The sequence below is a fragment of the Galeopterus variegatus genome, unplaced genomic scaffold (assembly GCF_000696425.1).
Source record: "Galeopterus variegatus unplaced genomic scaffold, G_variegatus-3.0.2 Scaffold44, whole genome shotgun sequence".
Lineage (NCBI taxonomy): Eukaryota > Metazoa > Chordata > Mammalia > Dermoptera > Cynocephalidae > Galeopterus > Galeopterus variegatus.
Genome location: NW_007726155.1, coordinates 906494 through 918725, shown reverse-complemented (window position 1 = coordinate 918725; position 12232 = coordinate 906494). Strand labels below are relative to the sequence as shown.

The window sequence follows — 12232 nt, the reverse complement described above, 5'->3', positions numbered from 1 at the left end:
TTTATGCAAGTGTCTAAGTTTTTTGATGTTAAAACTAAAATATTCTTAGCTTTTTAAAAAAATGTTTTGCTTTTAAAATTATTATGGGACAGAAGGAATTAAGGCATAAACGTCACTCTTTCTAAGAACAAGAAGTAGTCTGCCATGCTGAACAATACAAATGAAAGGGTGAGAGGTGATATTTACTGAAGAGTCTGCTGAATATTAATTGTGACTTAATTTGGTGGTAAACATTGCTGATGTAGCAATTACAAAGACTAAGTTTGGGAGGAGGAAAATCCAAATCACCAGTATAAAAAGGAATTATCTACTCCATATTTCATCCAAATGTCTACCAGGCTGACCTTTTACTGGTCAGTAAAAGGCAGTCACACTATGTTGCAAACACATACCTAGAAACTGTATATATATATATATATATATAGCCATATCCATAACCCGGGGTTGGGGGTGGAACTGCCACAGGAAACAATTTTTTATTTTTCCATGAGAACATAACTTAGAATGCATCATCCATCTTGACAATGACCCAGGATGCTCAATTCTACCATACTAATTCTGCTTTTTCTAAAAGACAGTGGGCTGGCCAATTAGCTCACTTGGGAGAGCGTGGTGCTGGTAACATCAACGTCACAGGTTTGGATCTCTGTACCGCCCCCCCCCCCAAAAAAAACCCCCCAAAGAACAATAACGACAATAAAAGATGGGCAAGATTACATAAAAAGGCAAAAATCCAACTTTTTGCTTTTGTTTGGTTAGTGCAAAGTAATGCGTAATATATTCTTGGATGAGTTTTAGACTTTTAATCAATTGTAGCTCTAATACATACTGTCTTAGCAATTAAAGAAACCTGCAAAATTCACTTTTTGTTTTTTTAGGCGAAAAGGCTAATAAACATTCACACCTCTACAATGGCTGTCTTGCATTTTTAATACTAACTGGTCCCTCAAAAGGTTTTCACATTCTTTATTACTTTTTATGCCATCATCCCATGAGCTCACCATCCCCATCAATTTTCACGGCATCCTTTCATTATTATAATATGAGAATACAAACATTTAATATTAGCAAGTATGTTCCAGCATTCTCTCATAAACTGTGAGTCTCATGAAAAGCAAAGAAAAGGAGGTTGAGAAATTCAGTCCAAAGGTCAACGGAAAATTTGGTTGGCAAATTAAAAAAAAAAAAATTTAATGCTGTGATATCAAAAGAGAATTACTTTCTAAAATCTTTCTTGGTGGGTACAGAATAAATATCTGGCATAAAAGGAATGGCACTGGGCTATATGTTAGAAGTCACTGCTTGTTCGGGGGTTGTTTTAATTAACGAGTTTGTTCACCAATCCTGGAGGATGAAGGCAGAGCGAAGATGGTTAAGGACGTGGACACCACGATCACACTGTGCTGTGTTCAAATTCTGGCTCAGTGAATCTCAGCATATTATGTAACCCTTTTAAGAATTTTGTTTCTCCTTCTAAATAAGGAATAAATCATCTCAGAACTCTCAAGGGTGGTTCTGAAGATGAGATGAGCTGTTGCACATAACAAGCTTAGCATATCTAATTTTTCTTTTTTAAGGAAGTTAAATCAGTTTAGTCTATCTAGACTTCTACTGGCCGAGTAGGATGTTTAGAATCTGTATTCACATAACAGGGGGGTCAATGGAGTTTGCTGCTGAGCTAAATGGGAAGAGAAATAATTCTGATATTTTTAAAGAATGGAACAAAAGTATGGAAAAGATGAAGCCCACTTCTTAGGGATTTATCTCTTTGGTTCTTACTGTATCTTCCCCTCATTCTGGGCAAATGATTTCCCCCCCTTGGCTGACATAGGCCATCCCCTCTTCTATTAGCCATGGCTTCCAGTTAAGTTTTAGATAGTCCAGGCTGTGAAAGATCAGAACTTGTGTATTGCTCCAGATCCACTGATAACTGCCCCAGGCTAGTAATGCCATTCAACGTCTCCAAAAGATAAAAACTAAGGAGATTAAACTCATTCTTTTAGCAGAGAAAAGGGAACACAGTTTGGGGTTCATTTAACATCATCATTTTATATGCTGTCAGGAGGACTGATCATTTTAAGGCCAATTTGGCGGTTCTCACTCGTGAGAAACAAAACTGCCGAAATAGATGAAAGGGTTTGTATGGGTAAAAATGCTAGAATTACTGAGGATAGATAAGAAGGAGGGTCCCAGCCACTCAACTGATTTCACAGAAGCAAAGATCATGTGCCTATTTCAAGTCTCCTAGTCCTATTCTTGTATTTTATAGTGGGGAAACTGAGGCTAGCAAGGTAAACATATCTGAGGTCAGAGAGCTGGGAAAGGGCAGAGATAAGACAAGAATGATGCTTGGTTTGACTTTCCCACACTGGTGTGATCATAATAATCACCTAGGACAATATCTAAAAACAGATCTTTGTCTCCTTCCCCCCTCCTCACCCCCAAGCTACTGATGTCAAACCTCCATGGGGCAGGTGAAAATATGTAGTTTTAACAGGCACCCAATTTATGAGTAGGCAAGTCTGGATTATTCCCATACAATGATGATGTCCAATTTAACTGAATAGGGTCTCATCTAAACTTGCTGAACCCAACACTCCAAGTGAAGGTATTTTAAATAGAGACCCCAAGTAGGTATTTTAAATAGAGACTCCAAGTGTCCAAGTGAAATCCGGTAAATTTGGAAGACACTTCCCTGCCATGAATTGTGTGTGCCTTAAACAGTGGCTGTCTAGGTATCCTCAGTAGTTATGTATACAAGGATGATGCACAGAGGTTAATAACTACGACTTAGGCAGAATGTATCCAGTTACTTAGACAGGGTATATCCAGTCACACAGGTCTCTAAAGTACGGGTGGTCAAAACAAGAAAAACAGAGGAGGAAAAAAACCCAGCAACTGGAAAGAGTCGAACTGAAGTGCTTCTAACACACTGAGCATTTACCCAACAGTTCTTTTTGACCCACTTTATCAAACTAAGGTAATTCACATACCTTCAGAATATGGCACCAGTGAAAACTTTTAAACAATTTCTTTAACATGAACTGCAGCATTTGGGTGGGGGCAATATATGGCTCATTTCACCCCAATCGAAGAATTTCCCTACTTTTATTGTATTCTGTCACCATCTTAACATTCCTTACATGTTGTTATTAAAGACTCTCTTGACATTTAAAGCAGACGCACACTAATACTCAGTCATAGTCTAGGAATTCTAATGCTCCCAGAGTTAGGTAGGATTTTAAATTATGAAAAGTAAGTGTTTTGGTGTTCAAAGGATGTGGAAGTGAGAAACCTCAAGACTGTCTTCTTTTTCTTGGCTCTGGTCACAGAGCAGCGGCAACGCAAAGCTCCGATGCTGTTAGAACCACTCTTTCCCTAACACGCTCACAGCTTACTCAGGGACAGACAGAAGGCTCTGTGTGGCTGCTGCTGTGAGTAACTGTCCTGAGTGTGGCCTTGAATGGGGCTAGAAAGGGTCAAAGGGGGATACATTACAGATAGTATATTTGCTAAAGTCTAGGAAGCTGGTATGATTACAAATAGCATCACTAATGGTAGAGTAATCACATGTAAAGTCTGTACAGTAATGGATTTGTGTTGGGATTAATGTCTCCCTCTGCTATTGAAACCTGTGCACTTTTCTCCCTGCTGACACTTTCTTAGAGCTTACAGTTCCTAGTGTAGATGATTCTGAAAACTTCAGAGTGAGCCTAGTGTCACTGAGCTCAGGTCTTGCCCTGCTGCCAGATTTTTCAGGAGAGAGCTCCACGAGGCGATGAGTGACAGGGCCTCCAAGCCAAGTCTTAATGCCAGCCATCCCGGGTGTACGCATACAACCCTACTGGGCCCGATGACCCTCTGGGTAAGACTGTAAGGCAACACCGGCTACAAAGGCTGGGTTAGTCCCTGGGCTTTGCCCATTATTCATGACTGGCTTTGAACAAGTTAATCAGGCCTTCTAAACCGCAGTTTCCTCATCTGTAAGGAGGGGGAGGCACTGAAAATTATTTCTTTGACTCTAAGAGGCCAATGACTGTTAAGATCACCATAGAGTTAGTAATACCTTTTCAAAGAACAAGAAGAAACATTAAACACGCTCATTAAATGTAAGACACATTCTGATTTCCAATTGCATCATTTTTCTTTTCAAAGGTGACTCTTAGAATCAAGCAAATAGAACAGAATCTACTCACAGAGGGATTGTGAGGATTCGATGACAGTGGGGGGTGAAGCACCTAGGACCGTGCCCTGGCATACAGAAGGCGCTCAATAAGTGGCCATTCAAATGGTTTTTGAACAACATGAAATAATTACAAGCAGAACATGAGGCATCCAAGAACTCTCTCCCACAGCTAGTGGATCCAAACAGATCATTAGGGTGACCAACTCATCCCAGTTTAACCAAGACTTTCCCAGTTTTGAATCTGAAAATGCCAAGGTACCAGCAGTCCTAGGCAAGCAAACTGGGACAGTTTGTCACCGTATTTCATGCTGAACAGATAGATTAATTTTAAAAAGAACAACATATTCCTCTACTATCCTTCTTCCTCATTTTGTAATCTAGGTAAAATTCTTAAGTGGTTCCCAATGGCCTGCAATGTTCTTGCCAACAGCCCTTTCCTCTGTCCTCTCACAATGCCTCCAATCCCTCTTTGAAACTGCCTGGTGAGGTGGTTAAGGCAGGCTAGTCTTACTCTCCCGACTAGGCTGCCCATCACTAGAAGGAAGAGGCCACCTTACTTGCCTATATCCAGTGCTTTGAATACAAAAGTGCACACCCTCCACTCCCATCCCATGCTAGGCTGATCCACCTCAGTTTGGTTGAGTCCTTTCCCCCTTGCCTGCTTTCAACATTCATTTTTAAGGGTATATAGGCTGAGGGGTGGTAAGAAGTCTGTCCCCTAAAACACAAACGAAAACACATCATCTCCAAAGCTGCTTTTTGTATTTCAATCAAAAGATATCTTCACACACCAGAAAGGATACATGACAATTTAGCTATGGCACATGGTCATCAAACAGACTAAAACCAATATACACCATCAGAAAAATGTATCTATACCACTAATGTCTCAGCTTTCTAAGAGAGGAAAAGTCTGCTAGAAGACTTTTTTGTCTGTTAAATTGGATGGTTTCTCCTTTTTCCAAAATGGAATTATGATCCGGCCATTGCAACATTTTTTGGTGATATCTCACCCACAGTTTAAAGGTTGAGAGAGCTCAAAGACATATCCCAGCTGAGTGATCCCTCGTAAACTGGATTAATGGGAATTTAAGTCCCTGGGCCTATGCCTGGTGGACAGTGGGTGCTAAACTCTCATGGAAGCTTAATTGCTTCTTCACAGTCCTGGCCATGGCATCTGGGGTGGGCAATCCTTACTCTCAACCTATTTCTAGTTCCTGTGTCTCTGTCCCTCTGTCCTGCATGACCTATTTAAGACCATGTTTACTGATTGTGGGAACTTTTCTCCCCTCTAATTCTAACTCATCTCCTTGCCTATACATCATTTCAGAAGACTGTGTCAAAAGAGAACATCTAACAGATGAAATCTTAAAATTCATTCTCTGACCTCAAAAAGCCATGTCCTTGATCCAAATGACTTCTGTGGTGTTCTGTCTGTCTTGTTATTAGATGTCTATGTGTACAGTGTAAAGAGCTCACACGAGGCTTATAATGTTAGGCTCCCAGGTAACAGTTGGGGTTAACACCCCTATCTACTTCACCGGAAAAATATCAAGAAATAATAACTCTCTTTGTAACAACAAAATGAGTAAAAAATATTCTAAAAGGTTCAGAATACACACTAAGATGTGTTTTTGACTCTTCTTTCCTCTCAATGAGACCAGAAAAAGGGTGAAGACATGAGAATGAAATTAACCAACCTTCTCTGTTTATAAGCTGTACATAAGCAGTCCACTGCTAAGAAAACATTCACTATATATTTTTACATCTACCAATAAAAATTTCAAAAATACAGATGTATTTTGCTTTTTGTAATTGATACATCTATGAAAACTCTGGTTTTGTGAATCCAGCCATATTTTAAATACATGGGAACAGGACAGCTCTTATGCACAGCACTGATGTGATGGGTCTAAGTCAGAGACTACAACCCATCATCTTGATTTCTTCCTGGCTGCCTGAAATCTCACCATTAGAATCTTATTGGCTTTTCAGTTTGATTCAAGTGTAGTATTGTACAGACAGTTCTATGAAGGGAAACATCTCTAGCCACCATCTCCTAAGGGTAACAGTGGTTATTTTCGAAAAAAATGCTTCTAAGTTTTTAGGGAGGTTTGACTGATGGATCAGACACACAAGGACCTTCTGTTGTGTGTCAGAGGAAAGGTTTCTGAGGTGTAGACTCAAGGGGTCTATAAAGGTACACAGGACAGCACTCAAGTGGCCTTCAGCAGCTTTGGTTGCTTTTGGAGCTGACCCCTTCCTCTGAATTCTCCTGTGGAATCCTTTCATGATGATCTGATAGGTTAGACATAATGCACCTCCACCAATGTATATTGATTGTAAGATCCAGTTTGAGCTTATTGGGTTTGTTTTTCACATGGGTATCTCTACCAGCTAAAAACACCAGAGGCTCAGCTACCACTCTGTAGAGAGAGGCCTTATGAGTCTGCATGGTAGGGGGAGATTTCTCCTACTCTTACACAGCGATCCCCCTTTGGGAACTGTTCAAACCTTAATTGCTCTTTCCTGTAGTGCTAAGTGGTGCAAACGTTCATCTGCTTCAAGTTAACCACTAGTAATTTTGTCATATACTTTGAGCTACTTGGTTGTTCAGGTATTTCCTGGACTGGGAAATGCCTTCTTTAAGGAAAAATAAATAACTTTAAGGAAAAAGAAGTAGCCTTTGGGAAAGCCATGTGCAGAGCCTCCCTTCTGGAGGAGGTAACACACCAGTCTGTGGCTGACAGAATGGAGGACCAAACCAATGGGAAATGAAGATAAAAAGTGAGCACAAGCTCACCTCTTTAAAGTAGTCTTGCTGCTGCCAGGACCTGGTTTCGTCAATACCTCAGGTTCTATGTGTACAATGACTGGTAGTTAAGTAAATTAAAAAGTATGTTTCCAGACACAGGTGCATGAAATGGTGAAAGTGACAGCACAAACACGGAAATGCTGAACTTCAGAGAAACAGAAAGCCTAGAAGTAATCTAGCTTTGAGTATAACTGTACCTTGTCCCAAATGTCCCCTAATGTGCTAGGTCTGCAACCCAAAATTCTCAATCTAATCCTTTTTTTTTTTTTCCTTTTTGTCTTTTTTTCGTGTCCGGCAACGGATCGCAAACCTCAGTGTCGCGCCCGTACCGGACGGGGACCGGCAACGGGATCGCAACCCTCGGTGTTGCGCCTGCACCTCGTTCAGCCAGTGAGCGGGAACCGGTCTGTATGTGGGATCCGAACCCTTGGCGGGAGCGCCGCCGCACTCCCAAGCGGCGCACTGTAGCAGTGCGCCACCAGGCCGTTTCGTGTCCGGCAATGGATCGCAACCCTCAGTGTCGCGCCCGTACCGGACGGGGACCGGCAACGGGATCGCAACCCTCGGTGTTGCGCCTGCACCTCGTTCAGCCAGTGAGCGGGAACCGGTCTGTATGTGGGATCCGAACCCTTGGCGGGAGCGCCGCCGCACTCCCAAGCGGCGCACTGTAGCAGTGCGCCACCAGGCCGGCCCTCAATCTAATCCTGGATGAGGGCTTCTCTTAACTCTTCTCTCAGGGCAAGGGTTCTTTAAATACTAAAAACTGTTGACAGCTTCTTATCTATTCCATCTGATTGAATAATAACTAATGAATACAACCTGTTTTGGTTTGGTTCCTTTTTAGCATTGAAACCTTCTTTTGAGTAAACGTCTAGTGTTTTCAAGAATACTTTAGTGTCAGATAGCAAAGTCCAATGAAGGAATACTACCACTGAAATATTATTTTGTAGTCTCGTTTTCCGTTCAGAATGTAAGAACCCAGAGGGCAGCCCTATCTGTTTTCATCACTGTTGTACTTTGTAGGGGCTCAAGCAAGGTTCCTGCTATTAATAGGTTCTTGGTAATGTTTGCTAAATGAGTAAGTAGAAGAATGAATGAATATCCTTTAGCCAGCTTTCCATGACCCTGAAGATTGGTAAGCACTTGTCATATCAAGCTGCTAGTAGGGAAGCCTGACCGATGTGGTGACTAGACTACTTTTATGCACCTACAGCTAAGAAGGAAGAGGTAAGGTAGGGCAAGCAGAACTCTATGTAGCCAGGAACCCAAGGGAACGAGCTGCTATTAATGTGATGCAAATAATTTTCTCTGATCCTCTTGATCAGGGGTTGCCTGGCAAACTTCCGTAACAGCCAGAGAGTAAATATTTTCAGCTTTACAGGCCATTTGGATTTTGTTGCAATTACTTGACTCTGCTACTGTAGGGCAAAAGTAGCCATACATAATAAGTAAATGAATGGGCGTGGCCGTGTTCCAATACAACTTCATGTACAAGCACTGAAGTTTGAATTTCATAGAATTTTTACCTGTCATGAAATATTCTTCTTTTGATTTTTCTGCCAATCATTTAAAATGTAAAAACCTTTCTTAACACCTGAGATTTGGCCCAAGGTCTGTAGTTTGCTAACCCCTGCTCTTGACCAGCACTATGTCACCACCTTAACTCTCTTAGGACAAGCCTGTCCCTTCTTCCATTAAAGCAAACTCCCAAGCAAAAATATTTCTACGAACATCACAGGTGGCTATCACATCGTAACTTCTGGCCAGATCAACTTTGATTTCTATCATGAGTTGAAGAACCTGCCTTCAGTTTGATTTAGGGCTGAAGGATAATAGGAAATCTCTCAATAAATGAAATCCAGAAATAAAAGAATCCTCATATCAGTCTGTACTACTGCCAGGCCACACCCACCAAAAAACATTAACACTACCAGGAGATAAGTACTTGACTTACTGATGGTCTAACCCCTTTCCTTCTCCTCACTTCTCTTTGCGGAGCGTGAAGAATAATTAATAAAATATTCAATTCCTGGGTAATTAACAATGGCCCCACGTTCAAATCTGCAGTCTGGAAAGCCTACCTAGGCAAACCATCACAACTCTGATAAACAATTTATTTTAGCCCGTCAGTAAGAATTTAATTGTATCAAAAAAATTACTGTAGGAACTCGTATCACTTTATAAATATCACCACCAATGCATACAAATTCAGGTAGCAATAATCATGTAGTTTGTTTTGCTGAATCCAGTTTTTCAAGAGCTTACCGTGCTTTAATCATAAATGAACTTTGGGGATGGGTTAAATCTACTTAGTTTTTTCTTCTCAATAAATTTGTTAAATTTTAAAAATATTTCCAAAGACTTACATTAAAAATGTTGGGATTTTATGATATGTCCTTCGCCTGTATAAATATCTTACTGTTCTAATAAGTTTATATCCATAGTTTAAATGGAAAATATTAACCAGCTAAAGAAAATAACTTTTGAGAAAAATCCTACTGAAATGTAATTTATCAATAAGATGATAACTAATTTTTAAAAATCCTTTTCTATCCTGAAAAGTCACAACAAAAAGTTTAAGTGTGTTTTGGCTGATTTTTCTTTGCAACTGTTTGAAGCTGTAAATGACTTAACTCAGTAAAATTCCAAATGTAATTATCTTCTGTACTTAGCCTAGGGCTCTCCATATATCTCCGCACTGCCGTCTTGCATACAAAATAGGCTTTCTGATGGCTGGTAACAATATAATGTACAACATTGTTTTAATTTCCCCTAGCCGGCTAACCTCTTGCCTACACTAAACCAGCCAGAGGAAGAAGCCACAGTGAGTCATCAAGCACTCAAAAGCATTTTGGAACTCAGCTGCATAAATGGGGTTTGCAGGGTCAGGCTTTTGCAATTGTGCATTTTAATAATCTCCATTTCTGACCCAATTTTTACTTTTAGAAGAGAATTTTCTATTAATTATACCAAGAATGGAATTATGGTTAAAACATGGTGGCTCACCAAGTTCCACCTGGAAGTAGAACCCGCACTTAAACGGTCCCCACCGCTCACAACTGTGATCCCCAGGAAGATCTGCACAAGTTATTTTCCCTCGTCGTAAGATACATTCAACATAGCCCAATGGATTTCCAAATACCAGATTTTATATACGCAAAATATAGATGCGCATTATATGTATTTTATATATAGCTGAATACATGTGTGTATATTAAAATGTGCACAGTGAACTCTCAATTATTCTCAGTGAAGAAGAGAAAAGGGGGACAAGGCAAAATAAGGAATGAATCCACTTCTATCACAACTCTAGAAAACGTGCGATTGTGTGTCTCACTCACCCCGTCTCACTTTCTCTCTCTCTCCATTCACACTCACTATCACTCTCTCCCCAGCTTGTCCTTCTAGCTCCAGTTTAAAAATATTAGCAACTTCAGGGACTGGCACCAACAACAGATAACCAGCAAGTTAAAAGAAGAGAGAAGGGAGGGAGAGAGAGAGAGATGGAAACGCTAAAAGCAGTCATTGAGAGTTGGCTGCACACACACAGGTGCTCAGAACTTTGGAACGTCTGAGCAGCAGTTCCAAAGAGTGAACTGAGGCTGAACTTATCCAAAGAATAAATAAAACAAAATAAAAGACAACAATAGGTTTTGGACCTTCCATTCAATAATGAGTACACAGGAACTCATTACAAAACACTACAGAGATTTGGCATGTGAGGAATACTGAGGTAATATTGAAAATAAATGTGGTTTTACCTGTAGCTCTAACTGCTGAACAACCTGCATTTGTACTCTACATTGAGCTGTACTTCTATCGTCCAGCGCATGCTCACTGTTGAGATGTCTGCAACAATACATAGAAAATCATTAAGTGAAATGGAGAAACAAAAAGGAAAATATAAGTTACCAGGGTGTTTAAGCACAAGATAGGTAGCAGGTCTAGTTCCCAGGAGACAGTTTAGTGGGTGGCCTGTCCTTTTCTTTTCCATCCCCACCATTTAATGTTGTCATTACACAGAATTTGGCACACTGTTATCACCCAAATAAAAGTCTTCCAGGGAGAAGTTTTGCAGGCCACCTGGAGATAACCATTTACACATAAATAAGAAAATTTAGGAAATGAAGTCAGGGCGGCATTTCAAGACCATCTCAATGGGTGGAAATCTGAGACAGGGCTATTAAATATTTCAGAAGAGTCTAATTTGCATGGGTCTGAACAGGATCATTTGTTCACAAGAAAACTTATTTTATATAACTGAAAACACATCCATAGTTTGAAATGCATTAACATGTCAGAAATGGCAAAAGGTAGAAAAGCAACTTTAAACATAGGGAACCTGAAACATGAATCTACACTTGCAAATTATGTACCAGTGGGGGGCGGGGGGTGGAAGGCAGACAATTATTTAAAAGGAAAACTCTGCCTGGGTTCTTGATTGTTAATGGTCTGAATATCCAGTTTATGGATGATTCAGGCCACATGCTGAGTGTGCCTGTCTTGTGGTCCTTTGACTATTTATTAGACTTTCCAGCAGGGAAAAGGCTAACAAATTGAAATTTCAATCAGTTTTAGCATATGCAGGAGCTCTGGTAATCAGAGGGTTGAATCAAAGCCTAAAATCTTAAAAATAAAAATTCATGTATCCATATTACTCAGTCCTTTTAGTGATATAAAAGACTTAATTGTGTAAAGAGATATTTGCCTCAAATTTTATTAACAAGATTGTCATGAAATTTAGGCCAAAACATAATGTGGATTTAAGATAAAGATAATTTAATACTTTAAGAACAACAACAATAATAGGTATAGCTAATTTTTAAGGTTTTGGGTGCTATCTTATTTCAGTTGCTTGTTCCAAATGTGGTTTAAATGAATTTAAAGCCCAGTTTTGTAACCCTTCAAAACAACTAAATAAGCCAAATGTTCACTTTTGATACTTAACTAGGTAAAACTAAGCCTCATCCTCTTCTTTTTAACACTCAAAATGCAGGTATGGCATATCCTAAAACTACTTGTACTTTTACCTTAAAAACAAAATGAATACAAATTCTGCTGTTCTTCATACTTATTTATATCTCATCCCTACCAGCCTCCAAGAAAAAGCAAAGAGGAAAAATTCTGGTGAACAACGGTAATGTACCTTCAAGATATTACCTCCAACCTTAGGCCAGAATAATGACTGCAGTCTATTCTGTTTAAAGAGTAAATGAACAAACAATAGAAGA

At 39.8% G+C, this 12232-nt stretch overlaps 1 protein-coding gene across 7 annotated transcripts in view; it reads right to left on the bottom strand.

Annotated features, from left to right (window-relative positions):
• The window catches only part of FOXP1 (forkhead box P1), a 569779-nt gene that overhangs the window by 32622 nt on the left and 524925 nt on the right, over positions 1-12232 (bottom strand). For all 7 annotated transcript variants that reach the window (XM_008571751.1, XM_008571756.1, XM_008571760.1 and 4 more), the window contains one exon: positions 10763-10850. In XM_008571751.1, coding sequence (XP_008569973.1) covers positions 10763-10850 — 88 coding nt within the window. The remainder of the gene's footprint in view (positions 1-10762; positions 10851-12232) is intronic.